Consider the following 15,358-nt stretch of genomic DNA (forward strand, 5'->3'; position numbering starts at 1 on the left):
AAGCATCAAGATGGAAAGGATATGTTCATTTGGAAGTCGATTATCTATCATTCTTCCTTTCCTGCAGTGAAGGTTAGTCTCAACAAGAAATCTACAACCACATTCTCTTTCCCTAGTTTATCAACAATAGTCAATTAAACTTGTTGCAATAATAACAACTATCTAATTATACTAGCATTGACATTAGGTTTATTCATTGAATACTTAATGGTTGCATGATCAATGTGAACCAAAATTTGATAACTAGTGATATAATGCCTAAAATTGTTCAAAGAATGAACCACAACCAATAGTTCCTTTTCAGTGACACTATAATTTAACTCAGCTTTAGAAAGGTTCTTACTAATGAAATAGACAATGTAAGGTGATTTATCTTCTACTTATCTTAAGGCAACCCCTACAACTTTGTTTAAGGAATTTGTGTGTATATGGAAAGTTAATTCCCGGGTGGGAACCCTAAGGATGGGTGCATTGGTCAGCTTTTCTATTAGTATTTCGAAGGTTTCTAAATAATTGTTTGTCCAACAAAAATATGAATATTTAGACAACAGTCCAAACAAGGGTGAATCCAATTTTCTTAAATCTTTAATGAACCTTCTATAATACCCAGCTAATCCAAGGAAACTATTAACATCTCTTTTCTTTTGAGGATATGGACACTTTTGATGATGTCAATCTTGTTTGGGTCAACCTGCATCCTTCCTTGGATTTGGAATGGCCAAGGACAGTCCCTACATTCATTAAAAACTCACATTTCTCAAGGCTAAATGCGAGATTAATTTCAATACATTTCTTCAAGATTTTGCACAGATTAGAAAGAGCTTCTTGGAAGTCACGTCCATAAGGAGTGAAATCATCCATGTATATCTCAACGGAGTCATCAAAAAGTTCAACAAAGATACTTAGAACCTCCCTCTAAAAAGTAGTAGGGGCGTTGCACATACCGAATGAAACAACTCTATAGGAAAAAGTACCCAAAGGACATGTAAATGTGGTATTGTCTTGGTCTTCGGGGCTGATTTGAATTTGGTTGCATCCACTAAATCCATCCCGGAAGGAGAATGATTTCTTTCCTACAAGGCCATTTAGGACTTGGTCAATGAACGTCAAAGGAAAATGGTCCTTCTTTGTAGCCTTGTTAAGTTCCCGGTAATCAAAACAGATTCTCCACTTCCCATTCTTCTTGGGAACTAAAACAAGAGGTGACACCTACTCACTATCTGAAATGGGGCATATGAACCCTGCATCCCATAGCTTTTGTAATTCTTATTTCATAATGTTCTTAAGAGATGGGTCCATCCTTCTATGGGGTTGGCACATAGGCTTGCATCTCTCCTTCATGTAAATATGATGAGTACAGCTTGAGGGATGCTCACCTTTTCTTTCCTTATAATCAAGAAAAATCATCTAGATGTTGCCTCAACACACTGCATACTTGTTCTTCCTGCGCAACAAAAAGAGAGGGGTTGATCTTTAGAGTTCTGCATGCGCTAATCTCCACAATCTTGGAAGAATCTAGGTTAAAGTCAACAGAGCACAACTCAGTCCAAGGACTACTCTAAGAAATTTTCATCATTTCCTCAACTGATATGGCACTGGGAGGTTGGTTCTGTAAGATATGGTCAATAAGGTAATCTTCAGCAAGTTTTCCCCCTCATATAACAATTTCTAGAGTGTAGACTGGGTATAGGGATGTTTGATAAAATTCTTCCTTGACCCCCTCCTCTAACCATAAAGGTAAGTCATGTTCAATAGAAGGTTGAGCAGGATGATACAACACAAGTTGTTTGGATAAATTCACATTCTTAATAGTTATGTTCCCAACCTTGCAACTAATGTAGTCATCAGTAGTGGCCAACCAAGGTTTTCCTAATATGAGAGGATAGCCATTAAACTTGGTTTTAGGTTGGAGGACTAGGAAATCAGTAGGGTACTCCCAAGAATCAATGGAGAACATGACATCCTCAATAATTCCCTCAGGAGCTACTGTGGAGCTGTCTGAAATTTGCAACACTATGGTGGTCTTTCTCAAATCCCCTTGGATATTAAGCTTCAGCATGGTTTCCCTAGCCATCACATTGATTATAGCCCCAAGATCAATCAGGGTATTAGGGACCAGAATTCCATCGATGTGCACATCCACTACTAGGCTACCAAGGTCTAGGTATTTTGGGTATATCACTCTCCCGAGCATTAGATCAGATAGTTTTCCAACAACATTGATTATGGGAGTGTCTCTTCTCCTTCTCCCAAACCTTTTGAAACATTCCTCCTTGATAATCTTGTTTTAAATTGGAACTTCTTTGATGGCTTGGAGGAGGGGTATCTTGACACACAAATTCTTCAACCTCCCAGAAGTTCAGCCTCTTCTGGGGTGTGTTATTTAGGGTGGACCAACCTTTCAGGATAAGGAGGTGCATTGATTTGAGGGGCACTCTCTTCCTTCTCTTATTCAAGCTCTTTAGGTGGAAAAGTTGGTTGATTATCTGTGAGCACTCTCCCAAACCGAAGGTCGATCTCTTGGATTTCCACAGCAAAAGAAGGACAGGATGTTTCCCCACTATAGACCTATTGTGCCTTATTATTATTCAGGTTCATATTTGGTTGAACAAGAATTTGAGGTTGTTTAGGTGGAGTATGGTGAGGGAGATGTGGTTGAGGTTGAGGTGGAGGCAGTAAAGCAGGAGGTTGGGTGGTTTTAGGCCTCCTCCCTAGTTAGGGGTTGCCCCATTGGGAAGATTGGGGTGGACATGGCTGAGAAAGATAGTTGACAAGATGAGGTGGATATGGAGGAGCATAAGGCCAAGGAGGAGGTGTGGACCATGATGGATGAGTGGAAGGGTACCAAGGCTGGAAAGGTGCCTTCTGATTTGGATTGTAGTGAGGATAATGTGCACCTTGCGTGCCTTGTTGATAAGCACAATTCTTCTGACCCATTCTCTACTCCTCCCTGGTATACAACCTTTACACTTGGTAGAGAGGGATATTTTCCTATGGCATTATTCTCTTCACAAACTAGGCAAACTTCTATGACATTAAGTGGGAATTCATTCCTAGGATGTCTTTTAGTCCATCTAGAGTAGAAAATAACTAATGCCCTTTTTTCTTCCTCTTGTTTTCTTTTGATTTGCATAGTATCCATTTTCTAGGAAAAGGTATGCAACATTTCACTCTTTAAATCCTCCAACATATTACCTATCTCATGCTTGATGGATGTTGTGGAGGGAGAGGAATTGACCAATCATTGGCTAGGCCTACCCTTTTTCCTAGCAACCCTAGAGTGATTCTTGAATATAGTTTTGATGTCATCATAATGTAATTGGTAGATATATCCTCCAGATAGCATGTTGAGGGTTTCCATCGCATCTTCCCCGATCCCTTAGAGAAGAACTAGCTTGAGTGACTCAGGATCAAGGGTAGAATTGGCCCTCCTATAATTGAGTTGAAATCCTTCCTCATAGTCCTCTAGAGACTTATCAGGTTCAAGAGTCATCCCAATCACATTTAGAAATTTGGTGGACTTATTATTATTTAGAAAAATGGTGGACTAAGGGCTATGAGCCTCCCAATCACATTTAACTTTGTTCTAACTGAACTAACAAAATCTTCCTGGGACATAGGTTTCTTATACAACTTCAATCTATGACCATTGACAAGTAAGGGAATCCCTTCCCCATCAATTGTTCTTATTTGGACAGACCCATTCTCATGACACTTTTCTACTAGATAGGGACCCTACCATATTGTCATTAACTTCCCCTTTAAATACTTGAATATAGAATCATACAATAGGTCCCAATCTCCTTCTTGAAAAGTCATTTCTCTGATGTGCTTATCATGCCAAATCTTCCTTTGTAGTTGGATTACCTTAGTGTGCAAGAGAGTTTTCATTCTAAATTCATCTACACCATTGAGTTGGAGAAACCTTTCCTATTGTGCTATAGTGAGATCCAAGTCTAACTAAGCTGCCATCCTCAAGGCGTTGTACTCAAATTCAATAGACAACATGGCCTTTTTCCCATAGACTATCTAAAATGGATTGAATCCAGTGGTGTTGTAGGACCAAGTGGCTTCCACAAGTCTTTCTTCCCAATTTTTTTTGCTAATGCTAAAAACCTTGGTAAGAATTCTCTCCAATGCTCTTTTTGTGACTTCCACATGCCCATTTGCTTCATGATGATAGGCGGTAGATGTCCTATGCTTGATGTGGTGCTACTTCATAAGATATTCAATCAAAATTGATATAAATTATGCTCCTTGACCAGTGATTAATTCCCTTAGAAAATCAAATTTGTAGAAGATGTTCTCCCTCATAAATTTAGCCACCTTCTACTCAGTTGTTGCCTTTACTTCTTTTTGTTTCAGCCCATTTGGTCAAATAATCAGTGCATACTATGATATATCTTTTTTGTCCTGATGGGGGAATCAATAGATCCAATGAAATCCATGCCCCACTTTTCAAATGGATCTATATTCACTTGAGGTTATAAGGGCACTTCATCCTTGGCTGTTGGATTACCCATCCTTTGGCACTGATCACACCTGGTGGCGTACCTCCTTGCATCCTGATGTAAAGTGGACTAATAGTAACATGATCGTAGAAATTTGAAGGTTGTCCTCTTAGAAACAAAGTGACCCCCATAGGTTCCATCATGGAATGCCGAGAGGATGTAGAAGACCTTCTTCTCAAGATCTGATTTGGCCCCAATCTGAAAATATTTCCCCCAATCCAAGTGAATGGGGCACTCTTCCTGACAATCTTGCTTTTCTCCTTGGAGGATAGGTTAGGAGGGAACCTCCCAACAACCAAATAGTTGGTTATATCAGCAAACCAAGGAGAAAGCATCGAGATGGAAAGGAGATGTTCATTTGGAATTCGATCATCTATCATTCTTCCTTTCCTGCAGTGAAGGTTAGTCTCAACAAGAAATCTACAACCACATTCTCTTTCCCTCGTTTATCAACAATAGTCAAATAAAATTGTTGCAATAATAACAACTATCTAATTATACTAGCATTGACGTTAGGTTTATTTATTAAATACTTAATGGTTGCAGGATCAATGTGAACCAAAGTTTGATAACTAATGATATAATGCCTAAAATTGTTCAAAGAATGAACCACAACCAATAGTTCCTTTTCAATGACAATATAATTTAATTGAGCTTTAGAAAGGTTCTTAATAATGAAATAGACAATGTAAGGTGATTTACCTTCTACTTATCTTAAGGCAACCCCTACAACTTTGTCTAAGGAATTTGTGTGTATATGGAAAGTTAATTCCCAGGCGGGAACCCTAAGGATGGGTGCAATGGTCAGATTTTCTTTTAGTATTTCGAAGGTTTCTTAATAGTTGTTTGTCCAACAAAAATATGAATCTTTAGACAACAGTCCAAACAAGGGTGAATCCAATTTTCTGAAAACTTTAATGAACCTTCTATAATACCCAGCTAATCCAAGGAAACTATTGACATCTCTTTTCTTTCGAGGATATGGACCCTTTTGATGATGTCGATCTTGTTTGGGTCAACCTGCATACTTCCTTGGATATGGAATGGCCAAGGACAGTCCCTGCATTCATTAAAAACTCGCATTTCTCAAGGCTCAATGCGAGCTTAATTTCAATACATTTCTTAAAGATTTTGCACAGATTAGAAAGAGCTTCCTGGAATTAATGTCCATAAGGAGTGAAATCATCCATGTATATGTCAACGAAGTCATCAAAAACTTCAACAAAGATACTTAGAACTTTCCTCTAAAAAGTAGTAGGGGCATTGCACATACCGAATGGAATAACTCTATAGGAAAAAGTACCCAAAGTACATGTAAATGTGGTGTTGTCTTGGTCTTCAGGGCTAATTTGAATTTGGTTGTATCCACTAAATCCATCCAGGAAGGAGAATAATTTCTCTCCTGCAAGGCCATTTAGGACTTGGTCAATGAACGTCAAAGGAAAATGGTCCTTCTTTGTAGCCTTGTTAAGTTCCCAGTAATCAAAATAGATTCTCCACTTCCCATTCTTCTTGGGAACTAAAACAAGAGGTGACACCTACTCACTATTTGAAATGGGGTATATGAACCCTGCATCCCATAGCTTTTGTAATTCTTATTTCATAATGTTCTTAAGAGATGGGTCCATCCTCCTATGGGGTTGGCGCATAAGCTTGCATCCCTCCTTCATGTAAATATGATGAGTACAGCTTGAGGGATGCTCACCTTTTGTTTCCTTATAATCAAGCAAAATCATCTAGATGTTGCCTCAACACACTGCATACTTGTTCTTCCTGCGCAACAAAAAGAGAGGGGTTGATCTTTAGAGTTCTGCATGGGCTAATCTCCACAATCTTGGAAGGATCTAGGTTAGAGTCAACAAAGCACAATTCAGTCCAAGGACTACTCTAAGAATTTTTCATCATTTCCTCAACTCGTATGGCACTCGGAGGTTGATTATGTAAGATATGATTAATAAGGTCATCTTCATCAAGTTGTCCCCCTCATATAACAATGTTTAGAGTGTAGACTGGGTATAGGTATGTCTGATAAAATTCTTCCTTCACCCCCTCCTCTAACCATAAAGGTAAGTCATGTTCAATAGAAGGTTGAGTAGGATGATACAACACAAGTTGTTTGGATAAATTCACATTCTTAATAGTTATGTTCCCAACCTTGCAACTAATGTAGTCATTAGTAGTGGCCAACCAAGGTTTTCCTAATATGAGAGGATAGACATTAAACTTCATTTTGGGTTGGAGGACCAGGAAATCAGTAGGGTACTCCCAAGAATCAATGGAGAACATGACATCCTCAATAATTCCCTCAGGAGCTACTTTGGATCTGTCTGAAAGTTGCAGCACTATGGTGGTCTTTCTCAAAGCCCCTTGGATATTAAGCTTCAGCATGGTTTCCCTAGTCATCACATTGATTACAACCCCGAGATCAATTAGGGTATTAGGGACCATAATTCCATCAATGTGCACATCCACTACTAGGCTACCAAGGTCTAGGTATTTTGGGTATATCACTCTCCCGAGCATTAGATCAGATAGTTTTCCAACAACATTGATTGTGGAGTATCTCTTCTCCTTCTCCCAAGCCTTTTGAAACATTCCTCCTTGATAATCTTGTTGTAAATTGGAACATCTTTGATGGCTTGGAGGAGGGGTATCTTGACACACAAATTCTTGAACCTCCCAGAAGTTCAGCCTCTTCTAGGGTGTGTTATTTAGGGTGGACCAACCTTTCAGGATAAGGAGGTGCTTTGATTTGAGGGGCACTCTCTTCTTTCTCTTATTCAATCTCTTAAGGTGGAGAAGTTGGTTGATTATCTGTGAGCACTCTCCCAAACCGAAGGTTGATATCTTGGATTTCCACAACAAAAGAAGGATAGGATGTTTCCCCACTATAGACCTATTGTGCCTTATTATTATTCGGGTTCATATTTGGTTGAACAAGCATTTGAGTTTGTTTAGGTGGAGTATGGTGAGGGAGATGTGGTTGAGGTTGAGGTGGAGGCAGTAAAGTGGGAGGTTGGGCGGTTTTAGGTCTCCTCCCTGGTTAGGGGTTGCCCCATTGGGAAGATTGGGGTGGACATGGCTGAGAAAGATGGTTGATAGGATGAGGTGGATATGGAGGAGCATAAGGCCAAGGAGGAGGTGTGGACCATGATGGATGAGTGGAAGGGTACCAAGGCTGGAAAGGTGCTTTCTGATTTGGATTGTAGTGAGGATAATGTGCACCTTGCATGCCTTGTTGATAAGCACAATTCTTCTGACCCACTTTCTACTCCTCCTATGTATACAACCTTTATGCCTGGTAGAGAGGGATATTTTCCTATGGCATTATTCTCTTCACAAACTAGGCAAACTTCCATGACATTAAGTGGGAATTCATTCCTAGGATGTCTTTTAGTTCATCTAGGGTAGAAAATAGCTAGTGCCCTTTTTTCTTCCTCTAGTTTTCTTTTGATTTGCATAGTATCCATTTTCTAGGAAAAGGTATGCAACATTTCACTCTTTAAACCCTCCAATATATTACCTATCTCATGCTTGATGGATGTTGTGGAGGGAGAGGAATTGACCAAGCTTTGGCTAGACCTACCATTTTTTCTAGCAACCCTAGAGTGATTCTTGAATACAGTTTTGATGTCATCATAATTTAATTGGTAGATATATCCTCCAGATAGCATGTTGAGGGTTTCCATCACATCTTTCCTGATCCCTCGAAGAAAAACTAGCTTGAATGACTGAGGATCAAGGGTAGAATTGGTGCTCCTATAACTGAGTTGAAATCCTTCCTCATAGTCCTCTAGAGACTCATCAGGTTCAAGAGTCATCCTAAAAATTTCCTCCTTCCTTTCTTTAGACCTACATTAGTCTCCGTTTTTTTCATTGAAGGCTTGTTGCATTTGGGCCCAGGTAGTGACGCTGCCTCTAGGTAGACACATAAACCAATGCAAGGATCCCCTACATAGTAAATGTCTCCAAAAATGCTTCTTTGGCCTGCATATTAATCACATTAGGCCATACAATATGAAAAACACCATTTAGTCTTCCTACTAAGCATATTATGACTAAAAATGCAAATTAATGTGAGAAAAGGAGAGTTTTAAGGGCTGGAGGATAACACAATGAACTCCAAAAGATACCTATTAATGGGACCCATCAACTGGTGCAAACCTCATTTAGAATGAAAACTTAAAGAAAGATTTGTAACTTTAGAGATTTTATCCTTCTCGTCGCTTGGTAGATCTGAGGTTAAGATGGACCTATGGTGGTTCTATATGTATGTAGGTATGTATGCATGTGTCACGTCTCTACTTCATGGTGAGAATGGAAGGAATTTCATAGCTTCATTTGGAACAATGCACCAATAAAATGTTTTAATTATAAGTTTTATTTTTATTTTTGATTATCTTATATAATGTATACATAAATAAGATTGAAATATTTTACTTAGTGAGTATATTGAAATATTTTATTTATAAATAGTTAGGAAGTAATTGAAATTTCTCTCTCTCTATATGCAACTAGGTAAATATTAAATACTTTTTAATATTTCTCTCTATACATATATAAATATATATGGAGATGATATTGAAATATATTAATTAACATGGATATTCAAACATTTTTTATAAAGCTAATATTGAAATATTTGTATTTATAGTTTTTCTCTCTATAAATATTATTATTGTTATTATTATTATTATGTTGGTTTGACCTAACGGGGATTTGAAACTTGGATTTCATGGTTTACATGGTATTTTATAACATGACAATTTCCAATTGAGTTGCCACCATGGGCTATTATAAATTTTTTATTTTTATTTTAACCTTCTTTCTCTATATAAATATACATAAAGCTGATATTTAAAGCTAATATTGATTTCTTTTTTAGTTTCAATTGCTTTATCACTCTACATAAATTTGTTATAAAATTAAATAGTTTTTGTTTGCTAGGTTATGTGAGTCCTGAGATTACTAGAATGTCTAACCTGTGGCTTGAGTTGTTGCGATCCAGGGGCATCTAAGCTGTCAAAATCACCCAGGGATCACAACCAACCTAGGCCACACCAACCCTTTGCATGACTAGATTTTTCCCACAAAGTTTTGAATCGGTGACCTTTACACCATAGAGTTCCTTAATAGAACACCCTGTCACTGTCTGCTTTATGCCCCATGGGATGCTATAAAATTTAATTACTTAATATGGATATTGAAATATTATCATTATAGCTAACACTAAAATATGTTTTAATTCATATATATTTTTAAATACCATATGTTAATAATAGTATGTTGAAATGAGAATGAATTATACATCTCCTTCATACTTAGTTGTAATATCAATATTTTTTTAAATGCCACATGTCAACTCTATATTGAGTAGTGAAAGAATTATAGATATCCCTTAGACTAAAAAGACTTCTTCCTCACACTAAAAATTCATAAACAAAATTATAATTTTTTTAACTTCAATTATCTTATCACTCTATATAAATTTGATGTAAAATTAAGGTGGACATTGAAGTATTTTATTAATGGCCAATGTTGAAGGATTTTTTTGCTACTAATATTTTTTAATTGGTTAATGTAAGTATTGTTTTATTATTTTAAAATGTAAAGTCACGGAGAACTTCTCCATACTAGGTTGTAAAGTGTCCCTCAACACAATTAACATTAATGTTGCGTTAATGGTTGAAGAGGGTTGATGAATTTGACAATAGTTTACAAGGAATATTAATATTACATTGTTTTTTTTTTTGAGAAACCACTTTAAAAATGTAATATTTTATTTATTTAATTATTTTTTTACCATGATTGACCATGTTGACTATTAATGTAATAATGGATTTGTGTTACATTAATGTAATATTGTTGAACAAGGTTGACTATTGATAAACTTAGTGGCATGTTTGACTATAGTTGAGCTTTCTTAACCATGTTTGAAGATGGTGGACTATGGTCAGATACTTTCAAGTTATGGTTGATAGTCTATGGTTGTCCATATCAACCATGATTATCCATGGTTTGACCATGTTGAGCATGATTGACCGTTGTCCATGGTTGACTATGGTTATTGTCATGGATAAACATGGTTGACCATGGTTGAGATTGTTCAAACAAGGTTGACTATAGTCAAACTTTGTGACCATGTTTGAGCATGGTTGAGCTTGCTTGACCATGTTTGACAATGGTTGAGATTATTTGAAAATGGTGGACTATGGTTTGACATGGTAAATAAGGGTTGTTAGCATTTACCTATGGCTATGATGTTCATGTTGACCATGTTGACCATGGATGACCAAGTTAACCATTGTCAACTATGTTAACCATCTAGACCATTGTTGATCATGGTTTGGCCATGTTTGACATTGGTTGAACATGGTTGTCCATCTTAACCATGTTCACCAATTTTGAACTTGTTGTCTACAATTGACTATGATCAACCACATATGACCGTGCTTGAACTTGTTTGACCTCATTTAACCAAGGGAATATTATTGTTGACTTATTTAACACATAATTGACCATGACTGTCAATGGTTTTGTTTCTTACATTGCAACATCATTTTTCTATCCAATTGTGATGATGTATGATGTTCATCACATCATGGCATCATTAATGATGTTATGCATCACATCGCGATGACATTTACTATTGATAATATTATTATGTTGTTTATTTTTCATCACATAGTGACAACATTTATTGTTCATCAAATTGTAATGTATTGGGTGTGAAGTCTGATTATCTTTGTAATTCAGAGGTCTTCTTTCAACTGTTTTTGGATCCTATTCCCTAAAAGGGGGGTGTGGGGGGCTTCCCCCACCCCACTATTGCTAAGGGGGGTGTGGGTTGGCGATAGTATGCTAGGGAGCCCTCCCAGTGATGGTTTGTGGGCAACACCCTCGAAAGAAACTTTGTTTGAGAAAATTTCCTATTAAAATATTGTAATTTTGTAGTCAATCTAGACCACTCATTAGGTAGAAAATAGGATTGTAGAAGGTATGTTAATTTAGGGTTTTTTTCCCTAGAAGGAAACCCTTGTTTATATGAGGGAGTTGTATTGCAACTGTATATTATTCTGTAAAAAAAAAGAAAGAGAGGGATTTAATATTTTATTACAATTCCCAATCCCAATTCCTTAGGGATTTAATAAAGAAGCCTAAGGATGTAGAAGAGTGTGGATTTGCAATCTATGCTCAAAATCAAGGAAATAAATAACACATTAATAACCATTGTTCAAAGTATATGACAAGAGACAAGAGAAAGTTTGTCTTTGAATGAAGACAAAAGAGGTAGAGTTTCTTTTTGTAATAATGCACCAACAAAGATAATGGGAAAAGGAATAATGGTCTTAGAAAACTGAAAAACCAAAGCTCAAAATGTACTATGTGTAGATGATTTTAAGCATAATATTTTAATTGTTATTGAATTGTGTGACCAAGGACATGAAGTTATATTTAGGTTAGATGGTTTTGAAGTAAAGAAAGCATATTCAATAAAAAAATAGTGAAGACAATTATGACTTTGAGTAACTTATATGTGTTATATGGTGGCAAAGAAAGTTTTCATATGGAAAAGGTGGATGAAAATTGATTATGGCATAATCGATTAGGACTTGTAAGCTTTGACCATTCAGTAAAGCTCAGAAAAAAGTAGCCATTGAGAAATATGCTCAAAATATCAAAGCCACATGACATCATTTGTAAGTCATGTCATTTCAGAAAGAAAACTTGTGTAGTTCAAAGAAAAGGAGAATTTTACATCAAGGCCATTGGAACTCATTCATATAGATCTCTATGGTCCCACCAGAAAGAAATATCCATGAGGTGAGAGGTATTTCATGCTCTTAATTGATGACTTCACAATAGTGACTTCGGTTGGTCTTATTGAAGAAAAATCTAGAGCATTTGAGAAATTTAAAATACTCAAGGCCCAAGTAGAAATGAGATGGATTTGAAGATAAAATGTTTGAGGCCATCAAGTGGGAGAATTTACCTAAGATGAATTCAATAATAATTTTGAGAAGCATGGAATTAGGAGGTAGTTCTCGATTGTAATAACTCCACAACAAAATGATGTTGTTGAGAGAATGAACATAACAATCCAAGAAGTAGCAAGGGAAATGATTGATGAAGAAAAATTAACACATACCTTTTGGCGAGAAGATGTCTAAACAACAATCAAAATTATAAATAAGGCTCATCCAAGAGAGAAAAGAAATAAGACCCCCTATGAGCTATGGTATGGTAGACCAACCTTAATAAAAAAATTCAAGATATTTGGGAGCAAAAGTTATATTAAGAGAAACCAAGACAATCTCGGAAAGTTTGACTCAAGAGAAGATGAAAGAATGTTGCTTGGAACATTTTCTAGAAGCAAAGGCTACAAATGCTACAATAAAAATTGTGTAAAATTGTTGAGACACCAATATATAAAAAAATACTGTAGGCCATGAGACATGAATACAAATTACCATGAGAAATCAATTCATGCAAAATGATAACGTATAGTAAATTGATGGAATCTAAATCATTGAAAATGTAGCAAATCAAAAGCATATATTGTTGGCCAAGAATTCTATACTCCAATCACCACAATCGAGTGAGTACAAGTTCCAAGCATGAACCAAGTTCCAAAAAACTTAATAACCTTTTTCCGTTACAGTAAATGTGCACAAGCTATTCATTGAGTCTTGCAAAATAAATCTGCAAAGGATATCCATTGAGTTTTTAGATTTAAAAAAAGAAGAAGGTAAACTTGGTTACTAGGAAGCATGTTAAATATATATCTATTTAATTTTGAAAAAATTAAACAAGAGTAAAATTTGTTGTTTAGAGGTGAGTTGTTTTAGAGTGCAAAAGAAAATGTGTTATTTTTCATTGTTTAAATTGTGTTTTTGAATGCTAAATAAGGTATATATAGGACCAAATAAAATTTTGAAATATTTTTGAAAAGTATAAGGTTTAAAATCTGATTCACACATTTTTTTACTTTCAATTACTTCACAACGTATTGATTTTTTTTAAACAATAGTAGATTATTTTTCTATTTAAAAATAATTTTTATTTTTTATTTTTATTTTAAAAGAGCACAGATAGATAGACAAACTTACACATCTCCACAATAGAATGAGCCTCTTGATTTAATATATGAATACACTAGCAATTAGAAATAAATCTCTCTCAAAATTTAGGACATAAATAATCACAAATGGCAACTACACAAAAGAAAAATAAAATAAACAAAAGCAAATAAATTAACAAAATATAAAACCCATAAAAATAATTTGATTACTGTTTCGATCAATAATTTTTTTTTTTAAAGAACAGATCTGTAGAAACTCTATTATTTGTTTCTTAAGAATAGATCTGTACAATCTACTCATTAATGGAGTCCATGAGTCCATAATGAAAAATTAATTAAGGTTTTAAATTAAATGATTATGATTTTTCTATTACACTAACTTTGTACAAAGTTATTCATTGAGTTTTGCAGAAAAATGAAATGAATAAATAAACTCTCATACTGTGGAATAAATTTAAATGAATGAATAAACATTACTATTGGAAAGGAAAGGAAAGTTCACTGAATTTTGCAAAATTTAACTTAAATGAATAAACACCGATAATGAATGAATATATACTTAACATACGAGCATGCCCTCTTAAAATCTGAAACAACAAAATATAAAAAGAAGAACAACAAAATTAGACCTCATGGATATGATCAGTTCATACAAAGATGAAACCCATCTATTAATCTTATTGTTCATGCTAATGCTTGGGTACCCTGGAGGAATTTCTGTGAAAATCCAATCCAAAAGAGAGAGGGAGAAGGTTAACACTCATCTTCGTCATGTTCTTCTCCTGGAGCTGGAAAATTCAAATCAAATGATCTCGGAGTGGCTGTTTCCTTTGTAGGAGGATCATTAGGGGAGAGTTGACTGTCCAATACTAGTGAAGAGGAATACAAATCACAAGTAACAGTCTGTAGGCTGGCTGTAGGAAGCTTATTGTTCATTACACCTGCTTCGACCCATTCATTGTTGTTGGGCTTTTTAATCATGTCGGGCGCCACAATTTTTCCCCACAAGGGCATCACCATTGGCGGCGGTTGTTGTTGCAGAAGGATAGCCAAGTCTATAAGATTGGTGGGAATAATATTGGGAATACTCCATGGACTCATGCGGTGTTCCTTCACTCTTTGCGTTTCCAATCCGTCATTCATATAAACGCGCGTCCCGCGCTTTATTTGTTCAGAGATATTGACAGACAACCCATTCTTGTTGTTGTCGTGATTAGCAGGCGGAGAAGGAAGAGGAGCGCTAGTGGCGGTCCGGGTGCATCTCTGGATCTCTGGATGTCGAGTGTGTCTGGAGGGAGGGATGGCGCTGGGAAATTGGTCTTCGCCTTGACTCCTTTCAGAGTTCTAGCGGCATTATCATATGCTCTTGCTGCTTCCTCGGCAGTGTCGAAGGTACCCAGCCACCTGCGTCTTTTAATGGAGGGATCTCTGATCACAGCCCCGTATTTACCCCACGGCCTCTTTCTCACGCCTCTGTAATTCACTTCCTTCGCATCATTCACATCCTCGTCCACTACCCTCTTGCTACGATTTCTGTCTGTGGGAGCCATTAAGGTATTTCCTGTTACAAATGGAGTGACAGGATACCCAGAGGTTGAACAGGCAGCGAAACTGTTGGTGTCACCTCTCTAATCGTAGATCTCTCTCATTCCTTGCAAGCAAGAAGACGAATGTTGGCCGTTCTCTTCCACTACGTGAATAAATAGATAAAGGAGTAAATTTGATGAAGCGATGGGCAATGTTGGAGGTCAAAGTCAAATATAGT

The 15,358-nt window shown here is 36.3% G+C and overlaps 1 protein-coding gene across 1 annotated transcript; it reads right to left on the reverse strand.

Moving 5' to 3' along the window:
• Positions 1 to 14,756: 14,756 nt before the first annotated feature.
• Positions 14,757 to 15,143, reverse strand: LOC149218285 (ethylene-responsive transcription factor 4-like). The gene has a single exon (XM_089386519.1). The coding sequence runs from the start codon at positions 15,141 to 15,143 to the stop codon at positions 14,757 to 14,759; it is 387 nt and encodes a 128-aa protein (XP_089242645.1).
• Between the last annotated feature and the right edge of the window lie 215 nt (positions 15,144 to 15,358).

Source organism: Pinus tabuliformis, chromosome Q, assembly GCF_031772625.1.
Source record: "Pinus tabuliformis cultivar Carrire ecotype Pingquan chromosome Q, CPIR1, whole genome shotgun sequence".
In the NCBI taxonomy this organism is placed as follows: domain Eukaryota; kingdom Viridiplantae; phylum Streptophyta; class Pinopsida; order Pinales; family Pinaceae; genus Pinus; species Pinus tabuliformis.

Bases quoted from the DNA above. Each gene is read 5' to 3' on its own strand.
- LOC149218285 (XM_089386519.1), bottom strand. From the start codon at position 15,143: ATGGCTCCCACAGACAGAAATCGTAGCAAGAGGGTAGTGGACGAGGAT.